Source organism: Molothrus aeneus, chromosome 1, assembly GCF_037042795.1.
Source record: "Molothrus aeneus isolate 106 chromosome 1, BPBGC_Maene_1.0, whole genome shotgun sequence".
Classification (NCBI taxonomy): Eukaryota; Metazoa; Chordata; class Aves; order Passeriformes; family Icteridae; genus Molothrus; species Molothrus aeneus.
In genome coordinates, this window is record NC_089646.1 from 18400520 (window position 1) to 18414588 (window position 14069).

General features: G+C 38.2%; 1 protein-coding gene and 1 long non-coding RNA gene across 2 annotated transcripts in view; one reads left to right on the forward strand and one right to left on the reverse strand.

Moving 5' to 3' along the window:
- The window catches only part of LOC136558026 (uncharacterized), a 42796-nt gene that overhangs the window by 11780 nt on the left and 16947 nt on the right, over positions 1-14069 (forward strand). The gene's annotated exons all lie outside the window — the stretch shown is intronic.
- Positions 618-14069, reverse strand: part of ARMC3 (armadillo repeat containing 3) — a 61885-nt gene continuing 48433 nt past the window's right edge. Inside the window, exons 15-19 of the mRNA XM_066552238.1 lie at positions 13389-13489; positions 10528-10590; positions 5099-5296; positions 2502-2664; positions 618-1083 (exon numbers count right to left, since the gene is read on the reverse strand). Of these exons, the coding sequence (XP_066408335.1) occupies positions 883-1083; positions 2502-2664; positions 5099-5296; positions 10528-10590; positions 13389-13489 (726 nt within the window). The 3' untranslated portion in view covers positions 618-882. The remainder of the gene's footprint in view (positions 1084-2501; positions 2665-5098; positions 5297-10527; positions 10591-13388; positions 13490-14069) is intronic.

A 14069-nucleotide genomic window follows, 5' to 3' on the forward strand; every position in this document is an offset into this window, starting at 1 on the left:
TTAGGCCTGCACTGGCCTAACTGCTGTACAGTACATTCTCTCAGCTTTCCACAGTAAACTCAATTGATAGTGGTGCTCTCTGAAATACTCCAGTACATCCCTGACAGTTTCACTAGGAAGTGTTTCCCAGAGTGTTCTAGCCAGTGTTTTACCTCTCTTAAAAGCACCACCACTCTTCAGCAGCACCACTTTACCCAAGGCTGCAAGAAATACAAATTCCCTGTCTTAAACTGCTGCCTTCTCGGAGTCCATTTTATCTTCAAGTCAAAAATAAAGAACTTAAACAGATCACAAGCACTAACTTATCAATCATCTGTCTTTCCTGTGCCAGGACAAACAGTATATACTTTCATCCAGAGTATCCTATTATCTGTAAATATTAATTCTGCCAAGTTCTAAGAAATATAAATGGGATGTTTTTCTACGGAGGCTGAAAGTATACTGTCACTGTAGTTCTAGTTCTCAATTCTTGGATTATTTCACACAAAAATTGTCCAGTTGTTTTTAGGTGTCTTGTAATTTCATCAGATGGCACATTTTTTTGCTTTATGGACATGAAATTCCTATAAGTGTGCATGGGATTTGAAGGAAAATTAAAAAAAAAAGAATATGCTGTATTGGAATTTAACCCATTTAATAGGCATTGTAATGTTAGCATACACCAAATATTATTGATTACCAAATTTTAATCTGTAGTTTTGCAACTTAGTCTTCAAATACTACAAAACAATTAACAAAATTTCTAAGCACTGAAGCTAGATATGAAAACCACATTTAATTAAACATTTCAGACAACATGCCAGATATGCTTCTTTTTGATAGTTGGATACAGCACTACAAACATATTTAAAATATTTATTTTGGTGATATTCATCAAGATTATTAAATACGTTTGTATTGATCAGCCTTTGCACTTCCTTGTTTTAGCAAACAGCCTGGTTCAAACATTACATCTACAACATACTCTTGAGGAGGAAGCAGAAGCCCTTTGGGAGAGTATTCAACCAATTTAACTTCATTCCAACATCTGTTATACTTGCCACGAACTAAACTACAGCCAATGCCAATTCTGTCTGCTATCACCTAAAAAAGAAAGAAAAAGTAGTTAATGCAGTTAATTCATGTAGCTTCTGTGATATACAGCAAGGCCCAGTGATGCTTAAAAACAAAACCAACACCTGAATGCCTAGAGCTTTCTTGAAACATGCTTTATAAATTTCCCAAGTGTTCCAAACTTCAAACGTTTATTGTTGGTTTTGTGTGGAAAGTGTAGGCTTTTAAACGTTATTTCTCACATTTCCAATGCACAGCATGAAAAACATTAATTTTAACTCTTTTCAAACACTGATATGGTAGTACCCAGCAATGGTTTTTGTCTACTTGGAAGACTTTACTTCTGAATAACATTTTAAAGTCTATTTAAGCAATGAGGTGTAGGCACACTGCACACATATACCTAGTATGAAATATTAAGTGTAAAAAGGTAACATTTTTATCAGGGTAAGTTTATGACTGTTGCTTCACTCTGAAGCACACTCCTTGCTTTTCAGCCCTGGAAATGTGGGAAGCAATGAAATGCGAGGCAAGTGTCTGCTAGATGAAACACCTGCCCTTCCTCTGGGTTGCACTATCACAGACAGACCTATAATGCTTTCCAGCTACCAAACTGCTTTTTCAACACACATCTGCTGTGAAGGAATGAAATCCTGGAAGATTTTTAACTTGTTACAAATGGACAGATACCCATTGCTTAGAGTGCTGTGGCTTTAGGAGAGATGACCTGTCCCTACAAAAGTTTCTTAGGACAGTGGAGTATAATTAATTCACAGCCTCAGAATGTCATAAAATAAGTTGGAAACTTTATCTCCCTATGGATACCATAAATTTAGGGTTGTACACTTTCTCCTGTGTACTCTTTCCTAGGTTCTTCCTTCTTGATGTGTTTGATTCTCTGTTTCTTTCCATTCAAGAAAAATAAAAATCCAGCCAAGGAAAAAGGATGGGACAGATAACCTGCACCAGTACATCTTCATACAAAGAAAGAAGAAATAAAACTTCCCAGTTTCTTCTAAGGAATTAGAACATAGAAGCTGTTATATACTATCACAGAATACTGGATAGATACCAAATAAAAAATTGTCGCAACAAGTTTACATTTGCAGCATGGAAAAAGAAGGAAGCTGCATAATTCAATATTTTGCAGTTTACAGAAAATGTAAAATGTTTTGACTCCAAATCAAATACTTTGGCTTTTTGCCATTTATCAAGTATTCTGCTGATATCACTTAAGACAATTTAATGACAACAAGAATGTTTAGAGAAAGAAGCGATGCTGGCTTTCATTCACTGGGAAATCAACTTTGCTGTCGAAAAATTATGAAACTGTATACAAAAGATTTTACATGAATATAAATAAGGTATCAAACTGATGCAAATATACTTTAGTTTAGATTATCCATTTAACAACAATATGTGCTGTTGCAAAATAAATGATAATGTACCTTGAAAAGTAAAGCTCTATGATAGAATGTCCCTCTTTTGATTCTCCCAATAGGCACAATGTTGCTTTTCAGGTCAAATTCTATTTCACTCATGTCAAGTTCCCAGCAGAAATTATGTAGTTCCTCTTTTTCAACAGGGCCACCCATCCTGTCTGCAACAAACCTGTTTCAAATGTATACTGGGATCAATTACATCTATAATTCCTCTTGTATTTATTGCAAAAATGTAGCACAATAAAATGTATACAAGCAAGAAGTGAATGACCTTTAAGACTGTAATACTTTTTCTACTTTTGCTTAATTAATTTATTTTTAAAATTCATTAATTGGTATTTTAAATATGCTTACTGATTAATACAGATAACCATAACTCAGGTCATTCATATTTTGTCACCTAAACCAAGGTGCAAAAGCAGAGATTCTGGAGAGCTGTAGTATAGGCACAAAGTCATCAGAAAAGGTCATCAATAACTGTAATTACTGAAGAAGTAATTACAGGAGCTGATGGTCATGTTTACAGGTAACAGATTAGGTGAGTTACATATTACAGTCTCCAGACCTATCATTTGTTTGAAATAGTAATAAAAGCATGAGAATATGTATGACAAAAATAAAGCCATAGGTAATGACCCCAACATAGAAAAGCAGCTGTATTCATTGAAGGTACTTATCTTCTACGTGTGCTTTCTTATATTGAAGCCAATATTTTGCGGGTGAGCGGTATTTATCCATTTAAACAAATGGCTCAGAAACAGAAACAGATCAGAACTCACTGTCAGTGCAAGTTCTGCCAAAACCACATCTTTTGGTGGAGTGTGCACACACAGGACCAAGCCCTGGTTTGTAAGTCTCCCCATAGACACACACACCTTCATCTCCCCTGTGCAGGTCACTGTGTGTAAAGACCTTTGTTCCCCCCAGTGTCTCAGCCACAGGCACAAGGGTTATTGAGGTCTCTCACTCTGGACAAGATGTTGCAGACCTGACATGAAAATCACAAGCCATTGCTTCCAACAGGGAGCTAAAACCTGCATCCCCTCCTCTGCAGAAGCAGTAAACACGTTCCTCTGCCCAGCACAAGCAAGGCAACCTCTGAGGCCTCACTTTTCAAAATTCAGAGTTGAGGAAGCATTGGTTGCAATAGCATGGGCACAGGGAACTATCACCAAGTGTGTCAGACAGGGTATCTTGAAGCTGGGAATTACTGGGTGAAGCTGACAAAGTGTGGGGCAGCACAGCAGCCCCTTGTGCTGTGTGTGCCCACGGGCAGCCCTCATTAAAGAGAGCAATGCTGCCCAGCCAGAATGCTCACCACCACACAAAGGTGTGCTCTGTTTGTTCCAAAGGACACATCCAGCATTTCTCATGTCCCTCATCTAGCCTGACCTCATCCCCAATGAGCACAGGAGGAACTCCAGCCAGGCTGCCAGGCTGCTGAGGGATGCTGCAGCTGCCTTCTCCCCCACTCCCTATTCAACACATGCTATTCAGGCAGGTGCCTGAAATGGAACACAGACAGAAAAATCCCCACAGAAAACATTCTAGTTAAATTTCCCATGATTGTTTCACTGGGTTGTGTGTCTGCAAGTATTTCACTGGTGTATTAGAAGAGCAGATCTATAAGAGAATTTTATGGATTCCACCTTGAGGAAGGCAGCATGATTTATACACAGATGGATAGTTAAGGATGAATTTCTGTCCTGTCAAATTCTGCAATCAATGGAAAATTCATTCCTCATATCACATTAGACGACTTCATTAAAAACGAGAGTTAGTAAAAGTAACAAATTTTGCGAAAGTAAGTGAGATCTGATGCCAAACTCTCCAGATTCAGGAGGCAGCCTGGAAACTGCTGAGATATAAAGGTTAAACTATGGAGAAGATGAAAACAGATGCACCGCTTGGAGGTGACAGTGATTGGTGCCCAGGCTGAGCAGTCAGCGTAACCAATGAATCACACATTGATACCAACAGTCTGTACATGCACTATTGCAATATTCTGGCACTATTAAATTGTCAGGATGTTAATTACAAGAGCACTTAAAAGCTATGTTAGAAAACTTGCATTATGCTTTTGGCTCAATAGAAAACAAAATACCACAGAGTTGTAGTCCCAAGGGGTTCCAAAACCAAGCAGGCAGGAAAGATGGCAGGAGAACAAACATGATACATGTCACTTGCAACCATCTTGACTATTGGGTTTGGGTTCTAACCATGTTTTTAGGCTTTGCAAAACCTGGAGCTCTGGGGCTCCTTGATTATGTAGGTGCTATATGCAGCTCATGTGTTCACTGGAAAGAATCAGTACAGATGTATAAATGCGAAAAATACCCTGAAATTGTCTATGAGAATATTTTTTTAAACGAGAAATTGATAGTCTTTTGTTGCAAGTAATACTTTATTTTAAAATATATTAAATTAATTGCAACAAAATTAGAAACAAGAAGCTTAAAATCTAAATATGTCAGCATTCTGGGCCAAAGCTGATTTTGATTCCACTTAAGCATGGGAAAATAACTATTTTGAAAAAGTTGACTTTGGATAAGAAAACAGTTATTTTACCAATTCAGCTTATGGAAATACGATTTGGTACTCACTGTGCAAGAGCCACAACCTGTTCCCGGGTAGAAGTTATTGGTAGAATTGTTTTGGAAGCATCATTAATGTAATCCATTAAAACGAAGTCAGGTGGTGGTACCCAATGGGAATTTTCTAGCTTTATTTCCTCCAGGATTGTAGATGCAACTCGAATAACTTCTTTTGGTTTTTCCTCCTCTTTTTTCCCTTTCCCTTTTCTTACAGAAAAAAAAATGATTCACTTATCTAGAATACTGTATTCTCTAAAGTTCAAATTCAAACACATTAGTTCTCCAAAAGGACATTTAGACAATTTGACTAGGGAGAGGTGGAAGGTAGAAGGCATCTTTTATTTTGATAACAAATATCCAAAATCTACCAAGCTGTAGAGAACACTTGTGGAACATGACCACAGGAGGTGGTTAGGAACAAATGTCACTAGCTCCATATTGACATTGTTGTCAATTCTCATTTTATTTTTAATTAATGGCTCTGATATGCCTTTCCCATGTATGGATTATATAAAGGAGGAGACACTTACTTACCTACTATATAGATATAGGGCATATTTTTAGTTATGGTTTAGTTTTGTATGGATATGAACTAAAAACCACAAACTCCAATGATTTTTTACTTGATAAAAATCTGGTCTTCAAATAAAGGAAAAAATGGTATCAAAAGTACTACTGAAATCTTGACAGGACTTTCCAAAAGACAGCCTCTGTACTTCAAGTATTATGCAAACTACAGCATGGCTTGTCAGAGAAAGATTTTACAATGATTCTGAGGTTTTGTTGACTCTTTTTCAAGGCACGTGCTTCATATTTTCCTAATGCTCGGGATCTGAAAAATGACTATGATCCTAGACAGGTATCTTAAGCACCCAGCAGAAGTATAAATGAAATTACTGTTCTGCTTAAATTAAATACTGTGCATTTCACAAGTTATGCAGCAACTATAAAACCATTATCTTACCAGAGGTATTATTAAGGTCTATACAATCAGACAGTTTAGGATCTTTCATTTGTGGGAACACATGAAACTAGTGTTTTGTAAGCATTGTGTCTTTTTTCAGTGCAGATCCTGAAAATTTTTACTGTGAAATACAACAAAAATTCTTTATTTCATTTTACAGTTCTAGCTCATTTTTTAAAATCTGTAATACTTCTGGTGATCTTGAAAGGAAAAGGAAAAAAAAGAAATAAAGGACCACTAGAGTACATGGCTCCAAGACACACTATCATTATTGCATGCTCTTCAAATTATTCTTAAAATTTATACTATGAATAGCACTCTTAAGATGGAAGGCATTGAACAAAGCAAAAGGGCATACATCATTATCAGTAGTTGAATTCAAGCAATTTGTCTTCAGAATACTTTGCAAACTTTTCTTTAACCTATGGAGATCTACCATATTCACAAAGAGCCCTTTAAATAGGTGTCACAAAGCACATTATTTTAGAAGGGTAACCAATTAAGATCTAATCTTAAAATTATAGAAAATTCACCACCCTCTTAAATAAACTGTTCTGGTTATTAATTACCCTTACACTTGGAATAAAGCAGAAAAACAGTTTTCTTTATCTAATTTGACTCTATCTAACTATAGCCAGAGAACCTTATAATGCTAGATTAAATAGCTATCTACTTATCAATTTATCCATTTATACATTATGGTTAAAAATACTGTGTTTAAAAATCTTGAATTACTCCCAACTCTCTGGTGTCCAGTTTAGGAGGTTTTCAAGAGAGTAACATTTACAAATGCTACAATTCTTGTTTCTCTGTCATTTTCCCTTTCTCCCCCCGCCTTCTTCCCTTCTATCCTTCCGGTACTTTCTTTTCTCTATGAGAAGTGCACCATTAAATTACAGTGCTAGAGGAGAATTTGTTTCCTATTCCTACCTATTCAAATGACTCTAGAATCACACTTATTCTCCTCCTTTCCAATTTTCAGGAAAAAACACCTGAGAGAGATGGGTTTGAACAGTGATTTGTTTGGGTTTTTTTGCTGCTGCTTATTTCTCTCAGGTATGACTATATTGTGCTCCTTGGTGGAACAGCTGATTTAAGGTTGTCGTCCACACTTGTCTCTGTCTTACTCCTCAACTCTTCAGTTCATCATATCTGTCTAATCCTTATCTCATAAGGAACTATGGAGCTGCTGTCTTACAGCTCACTGTTATAAAATAACCAGTAACCTCTACAAGAGACTTCTACTGCCCTTTTTTCTTGCCCTCTTTTTTAATTCCCATTCTCTTGCCAGTGGGAATTGTGACATCAGAAAAAAAAATCACTCTCATTTCTCAGAGCTGTCTTCTTAGTCATGAGACTGCTTGCTGTGAAAGCAGAGGAATATTGCAAAGGAGAGCTCATGGCACTTAATAGTCTCCAAGCTGTTTCTGATTCTTTGCAACTTTAGTACAAGAGTCCAACAGGTCACCAGAGCATCAGCTGGAGGAAAAAGGCAGCCAATACAATATTCTACCATCAAAAGCAGCCATGACACCTATGTTCTTTCCCATTTTGTGTAGCTTAAATGCCCTGGTTCTCTTCTAAAAAGGAACAACTTAGCATTGGGGAGTGTTTCCTTGAATGCAGTACTGAAACATAGGAGAGAATAAATACACATTTATTAGTCTACATTAAATACAATCTTTTAGCCCAGTCAATGTGTATATCAGATATGAAACTGCCTGATTAAAAATGTTGCTGCCAATGAAAATATATGTCAAACTATCAACTAGGCACTTCCTCACATCTAATTCAAACATTTCCAGCAGACAATTACAACTGCCCTTTCTCTTGGCTTTCAACTATGGTTTATATAAAGTAGTATCACTTTTTCAAAACAATGGTTTTAAACAGTGTTCAGTAGTACTTTGCAAAATAATGATGAACAGAAACATATGATCAAAGGAAAAAATTCATAGGAAAAAGTCTAAGCATGTTTGAGACTTGGAGTCAGCTACTGACCTTCAAGTACTCCCATATATCTCAGAAATTAATAATAATAATGATGTATGAATTATGGATTCAAAATGAATGACAATGGGGTTATAAATCATAGAACTTGATCATGACATTCAAAAGCAATTATTTCATACTTGAAGAAAGGAGTCCTTGCACCCCTGCAAGGTTTACTATGGGAAATTGAGTCAGGTATTTATTTTTTCCTAAAGAAAATTTTTTGTTTTTCAAAGGAGTTGTGGTTGCAAACAGAGCAGTCATTTACACTGTAAGTGATATAAATTACATTAGAAAGCAACTATCCAAGTGTATCCTCATCACACACTGTAATAAACAAATATATTATCTTGTCAGAACAGGTCTCCCAGCTCCTGAGACTATATAAAATGGCCTATGACTCTAGAGCATCTTCCAAGGTGAAGGAACACCCCAATGGCACAGAGAAAAAATAAATGGGGCTCAGCATCTCCCCTTACCTCTGCTCCCTTTGACTAAACTGTCAGAGGCACAGTGGGTCATGAGCAGGGCACATGGGGCAGCAGGAGGACCTGGGAGGGGGCAGAAGCTGGGACAGGCCTCCTAAGGCACTCAAGCTGCTGTATCTACTCTGGTGCATCCTGAAACAGGAACTTTCCACAATGCAATTCATTTCAGGCATCTACTATGAAATTATTTAAACTGAATTTCAGAAGTGCTTGCAGTCCAAATAACTGCAAGCAGTTATTTGGGAATGTCTGCCTTGTAAGTCAATAACTTTTGGATAGACTAGTCTGACAATTTGGGTCCTGATTTAAGTCAAAAAACATTCAAACATTCAACCCAAACCTCAAACATTCACAGTCAGTAGCTATAATCTGTCAGTAATTTGCATGTCTGTTCCAAACAAATTGATATAATTCAAACACATTCAAATATAACTCAAAGTATAATGCTTTTAGCCTTTTTCTCTAGTGCTGCTTTTGCTGAGTGAACACCATTGTCCAAGTAACTTCTGATTTTCCTCTATTGGAGATACCACTGAATTATTGACATCAAAAGCAGGTTTCAGTTTTGTCTTGATTTTCTTACTGCACATTTTATTTCTCAAGTGCAGATGCAATCATACACAGAAATATACAAGCAGCATCAGAAATCAGCCATTATCTCTGTCAATAAAACACCTGTACAGACAGTAGGGTGTCAGTTCATGAATGAGCTCCACAATAAAAATTGGAAACACAGTACATCAGCTCCTACATCAGACACACCATTTCTCCTTTTTCTCCAACCCTGCAGCACTCAGCATTTCCATCACTGACTACAACTCACAGCCCTTAGCCATTGCCAAGGCTCCCTTTACCATAAAGAAAGGAAAATTAGGAAGTCAGGACTGGGACCCACAGAAACCAGCATGCTAAATAGTCACTAAGTTAGCTAACAGAAAAGCCAAGGGCAGTTATAGGTTGTATCACATTCCTATCAATGACTAGAGACCATTCCACTGATGGCAAGGAGGCTCCATTTGGACTGCTTTTGGATTCCCCTGGAATCAGGCATGCACACCTGCCTTCTGCAGAAGGCTCTGTTCTGGTCATGATTGTGCTGCTGTTTTACAGGAAGGACAGTTGGGAGACCATGGCTCCGTTTCCTTCCACAGAAACAAACTACAGGTCAAGTATTTTATATTAGACAAGGACTAAAAGCCTGGTCTTGGTGAGAGTGAGGAGAGTTTAGTACCTGAACAGCTCAAGTAAAACACCCTGTTCATTGCACCTCATCATTAGTGATCAGCTACATCAAACCACAAAGAGACTGCCAAACCCCAAATATCTTGTGGTCAGCTCTCTGCAGGTGTGAGGGACAGACTCAAATCCTCTTTCTGTAAAAGAAGGAAATTAATTTTCCACTACAAGAGTAGTGGTTCTGATCTACTTGGTATGAAGAGACAGATTGCAGCACTGTACCTGGTGTATTGTATGGATCAGGACAAGTGCTCCAAGAGTGAAGCATTTTTAGTTTAGTTGCCTAAAAATCAGGACAGCTCTGAGCACACCCTTCTCAGCTTTTAGTCATCTGTCAACTGCACTGGAAGAGATTTAATCTAGAAATAAGGAGGCATGTAGGCAGTGTAGGAACATTTTATGGGTTTAGGTTCTAAACTGAGAAGGAACTTCTACTGTAATTTCCCCATGTCTTGGTTGTTAAGTTGTAAAATAACAGTATTTCACTGCTTCCAAGGGATAATGAAGAAAAAAAAAGAGCAAATAAGTGTGAGCTCTTCAAATACAGCATGGGAAGAGAGGAAGAATAATCACTAAGATAGACAAAGGAATATTACTGCAAATAGGAGATGAAAGAAAGACTCCAAAAATATATTTAACATTGTGTTTAGGTATTTGTACTCCATTCAGAAACTATCTGTCACTATTTTCTCAGACTTCTATTTCTTGTGTTACAGCAATAACACAACATTGACAACTAGTAAATCTGAGAACCATACCTTGATTTTTCTTTGCTGCTTCTTCCTGAAACAGACGGTGATACTTCTTGTACTTCTACAACACTGAAACAGAAGAAGATATTTTTGCATTTGTTTGCCGAGTTAATATTTGCGTGTGAAGCTATGAAAATGGAGTTTGGATTTTAAAGGACAATAAATATATTCATAGGTGGTATATAAGTGAAAGAAATAACATAACTACTAATAAAACAGACCTTAATTCAGGGATCAAAACTGAAGTATGGAATCACAGAATGACAGAATATGCTGAGTTGGAAGGGACCCATCAAGATCATCATATCCAACTCCTGGCTCTGCACAGAACCATCCCCAGGAGTCATGCCATGTGCCTGAGAGCCTTGTCCAAATCCTTCTTGAACTCTGTAAGGCTTGGTGCTGTGACCACTTCCCTGGGGAGCTGTTCCAGTGCCCAGCCACCCTCTGGGGGAAGAACCTTTTCCTAATATCCAACCTAAACCTCCCCTGACACAACCTCAGGCCATTCCCTTGGGTTCTGTCACTGGTCACCACAGAGAAGAGATCAGTGCCTGACCCTCCTCTTCTCCTCGTGAGGAAGTTGTAGATTGCCATGAGGTCTCCCCTCAGTCTCCTCCAGGCTGAACAGACCAAGTGACCTCAGCCACTTCTTACATGGCTTCCCCTCAAGGCACTGCCTGTTGCCATTTAATATATTTGAAAAAAACTCTTTTTCTTGTCCCCCCCAGTTCTGGCTGGCTTCAACTCTAGACAAACTTTGGCCACATGAATTTTCTCCCAACAGTGGCCAGCAGTGGCTCTGTGTTTTTCCCATGTCACCTGACCTTGCTTCCACTGGGCATACACCTTTTTTTTTGCCTAATTTTCAAGAGAAGATTCCTGTTCAACCAAGATGGCCATCTGCCTTGTATTCTTGACTTCTAACATTTGGGAATTGCCTGCTCCTGTGCCCTTAGGAGGTGATGTTTAAAAAGTGACCAGCACTGATGGACTGCAGCACCTGCAAAAGCTTTTTTCCAAGGGATCTTACTCACTAATTCCCTGAGTAGTCTGAGGTCTGCTCTCCTCAGGTCCAGAGTCGAGGTTTTTGCACTTTTCCTTCTGTTAACAGAGATTTTAAACTTGATCTCTTCATGGTCATTGTGGCCAAAATGGCTTCCAATCTCCACTTGCTCATAAGACTCCTGTTGACAAGGAGTAGACCAAGGAGGGCATCTTTCCAAGCCTCTTCCATAAAGTTTTCATTCAGGTTTTTAGGAATCTTCTGGCCTGGGTTGTACCAGCTGTGTGATGTTCCCAGTTAATTTCTGGCAAGTTGAAGTCTCCCATAAGGACAAGAGCAGTTGACTTGGAAAAGTCCCTTAGTTCCTCAAAGAATAATTCATCCTTGTCCTGTCCAGGAGGTCTGTAGTGGACTCCCACGATGGCATCTGCATTATTTGTTTGTCCCTGGATTCTTACCCAGAGGCTCTCAGCTGTGCCATTGGCAGCTGTGAGCTCCATACATTCTGCCCCTTCAATTCCATAGAGTGCCATCCCTGCACCTCTCCTGCCCTGCCTGTCCCTCCTGAAGAGCCTGGAACCATCCAACAGGGCACTCCAGGCACAGGATCCATCCCACCAGGTTTCACTTCTGCCAGAGATGTCGAATCTCCAGGACTGGGCCAAAGCCTGGATTCCCTTGTTTGTCCCTCTTGCTGGGTGCTTTAGTGGGGACACATTTCAGGTGTGGTGCATTGTAGCCAACACCTCCTGAGGCAGATTGAGGGATCCTGTTGGTGCTCCTTTCCCCAAGTACTGACACCCCATCCCATCACTCATCACTGGCCAGCCTGGCTTTGTCCCCTTCCCCCTTCCAGGCTGGTTTAAAGCTCTGCCAATGAGCCCTACCAGTTCCTGTGCTAGAACTCTTTTCTTCTGAGAATGCCCAATGATGAACACAAAAGTAACTGGGGAGTAAGGCTGCTGCCAATGTGCAAAAGCAAGAAGCTATATCAAAGTCAAAGAATGAAGACCTGATAGTTAGAGACAGCTCGAGGGATCAACAAAGAGCTTGGAAGTCTAATTTGTCACAGATATTCCCAGACATCTTTATGGTGTCATATACAAGCTTAAAAGGGAAGCTAATGATACTATAACCCAAATATGTGATGTGTTGACAGAGAAGAAGTTTTTGGACTTGCAAAATGTTGGTAGAGTGATCTTTGATCTGTGAGACTGTTTACAGGAAATGGCTCCCAGTTAAACAAGCCCAATACCAATTTCCTGCATTCAAATCTAAAAAGATTTGTTAGGCTGGCTTCAACTTAAACAGAGAAGAAATGGACACAGGTTCTTTATCAAGCCTGAAAGCTTAATGCTTGTCTTTGTCCCACCCCTTGGAATGATGTGCTTAAAATTCCATGCATTTGTCTGTACAAGAGGACCATCAAATCATAGCTTTCACTGTCGAATGTTGACATTCAGCTCAGATGACATAATTATTACAGCAGATGACAAGCTTTGTTATAACTAATAAAACACTGGGTGTCCCATCATAGGAATCAAAGAGAGTTAAATGAATGAGTCTTCACGGCTAGGATAAATAAAGCAACTCAACTGAATGAGGTATTTTCTGAATTCTTATTCTATAAAATACGAATGTTTTGCCTCCTAGGACTTAAAAGCACTGTGCTGGGAATAAAATAGATGTTGCTATTTATATATGTGTGTGTGTGGATAGATAGATAGATGATAGATAGATAGATAGATAGATAGATAGATAGATAGATAGATAGATAGAATGAAGTTTGTACTGGAAACAATGAAAACCATTAAAAAGATGAGCTATTACAACAAATATTAATAGATCTAACATGACTTACTTTTCTTGGGGTTTAGCATTAATGAAAATTATTGCCCGACGGTCAGTAAGCTCTTGCTTGCTTAGTTCTTCCAAAGACAAAAATTTCCCTCCATGTTTTACCTACAAGAAAATTAGCATAAAATATAAGGTTTTCTGCTAAGTTAAAGATGCAGAGAAAAAATCTATTTAAAAGATTTTTTTACCTAAACAGTAATTTAAAATTCCTAATCCTAAACCAAAGACTGTGTTAGAACTTATAAAGCTATTAAAAAGATCTGAAATTATTTTCCTCTCAATTTGCATTTTCTTAATAATTTTTTCTTAGAAAAGATTGTTTATAAATATTTTAGCTTGTAGTTATTGGTCTGAAGCATTCCAAACTGCTCCAGAATAAGGAGATGTTCCTGCCTCTGAAGGCTTTACAACATAGGACAGAATTTTCAAAAGCAACCGAGTGGTTTAGGAGCAGATATTTCACTGATTGTCAGTAAGACTGGTATTTCTAATTTATCTGGGTATTTTGAAAAGTCCTTCTCAGATTTAAATTGAGCACAGCACTAATAAGTGATACTGGAGTCAGACTTTATACACAAACACTTCTTTTGTGAGAGAAAGGGTCATGACCGAGGTGAAAATATGAACTCTTTGCTTCCTTATGTAAAAATTAACAAACAAAACATCCACATGTCATACAATGTCA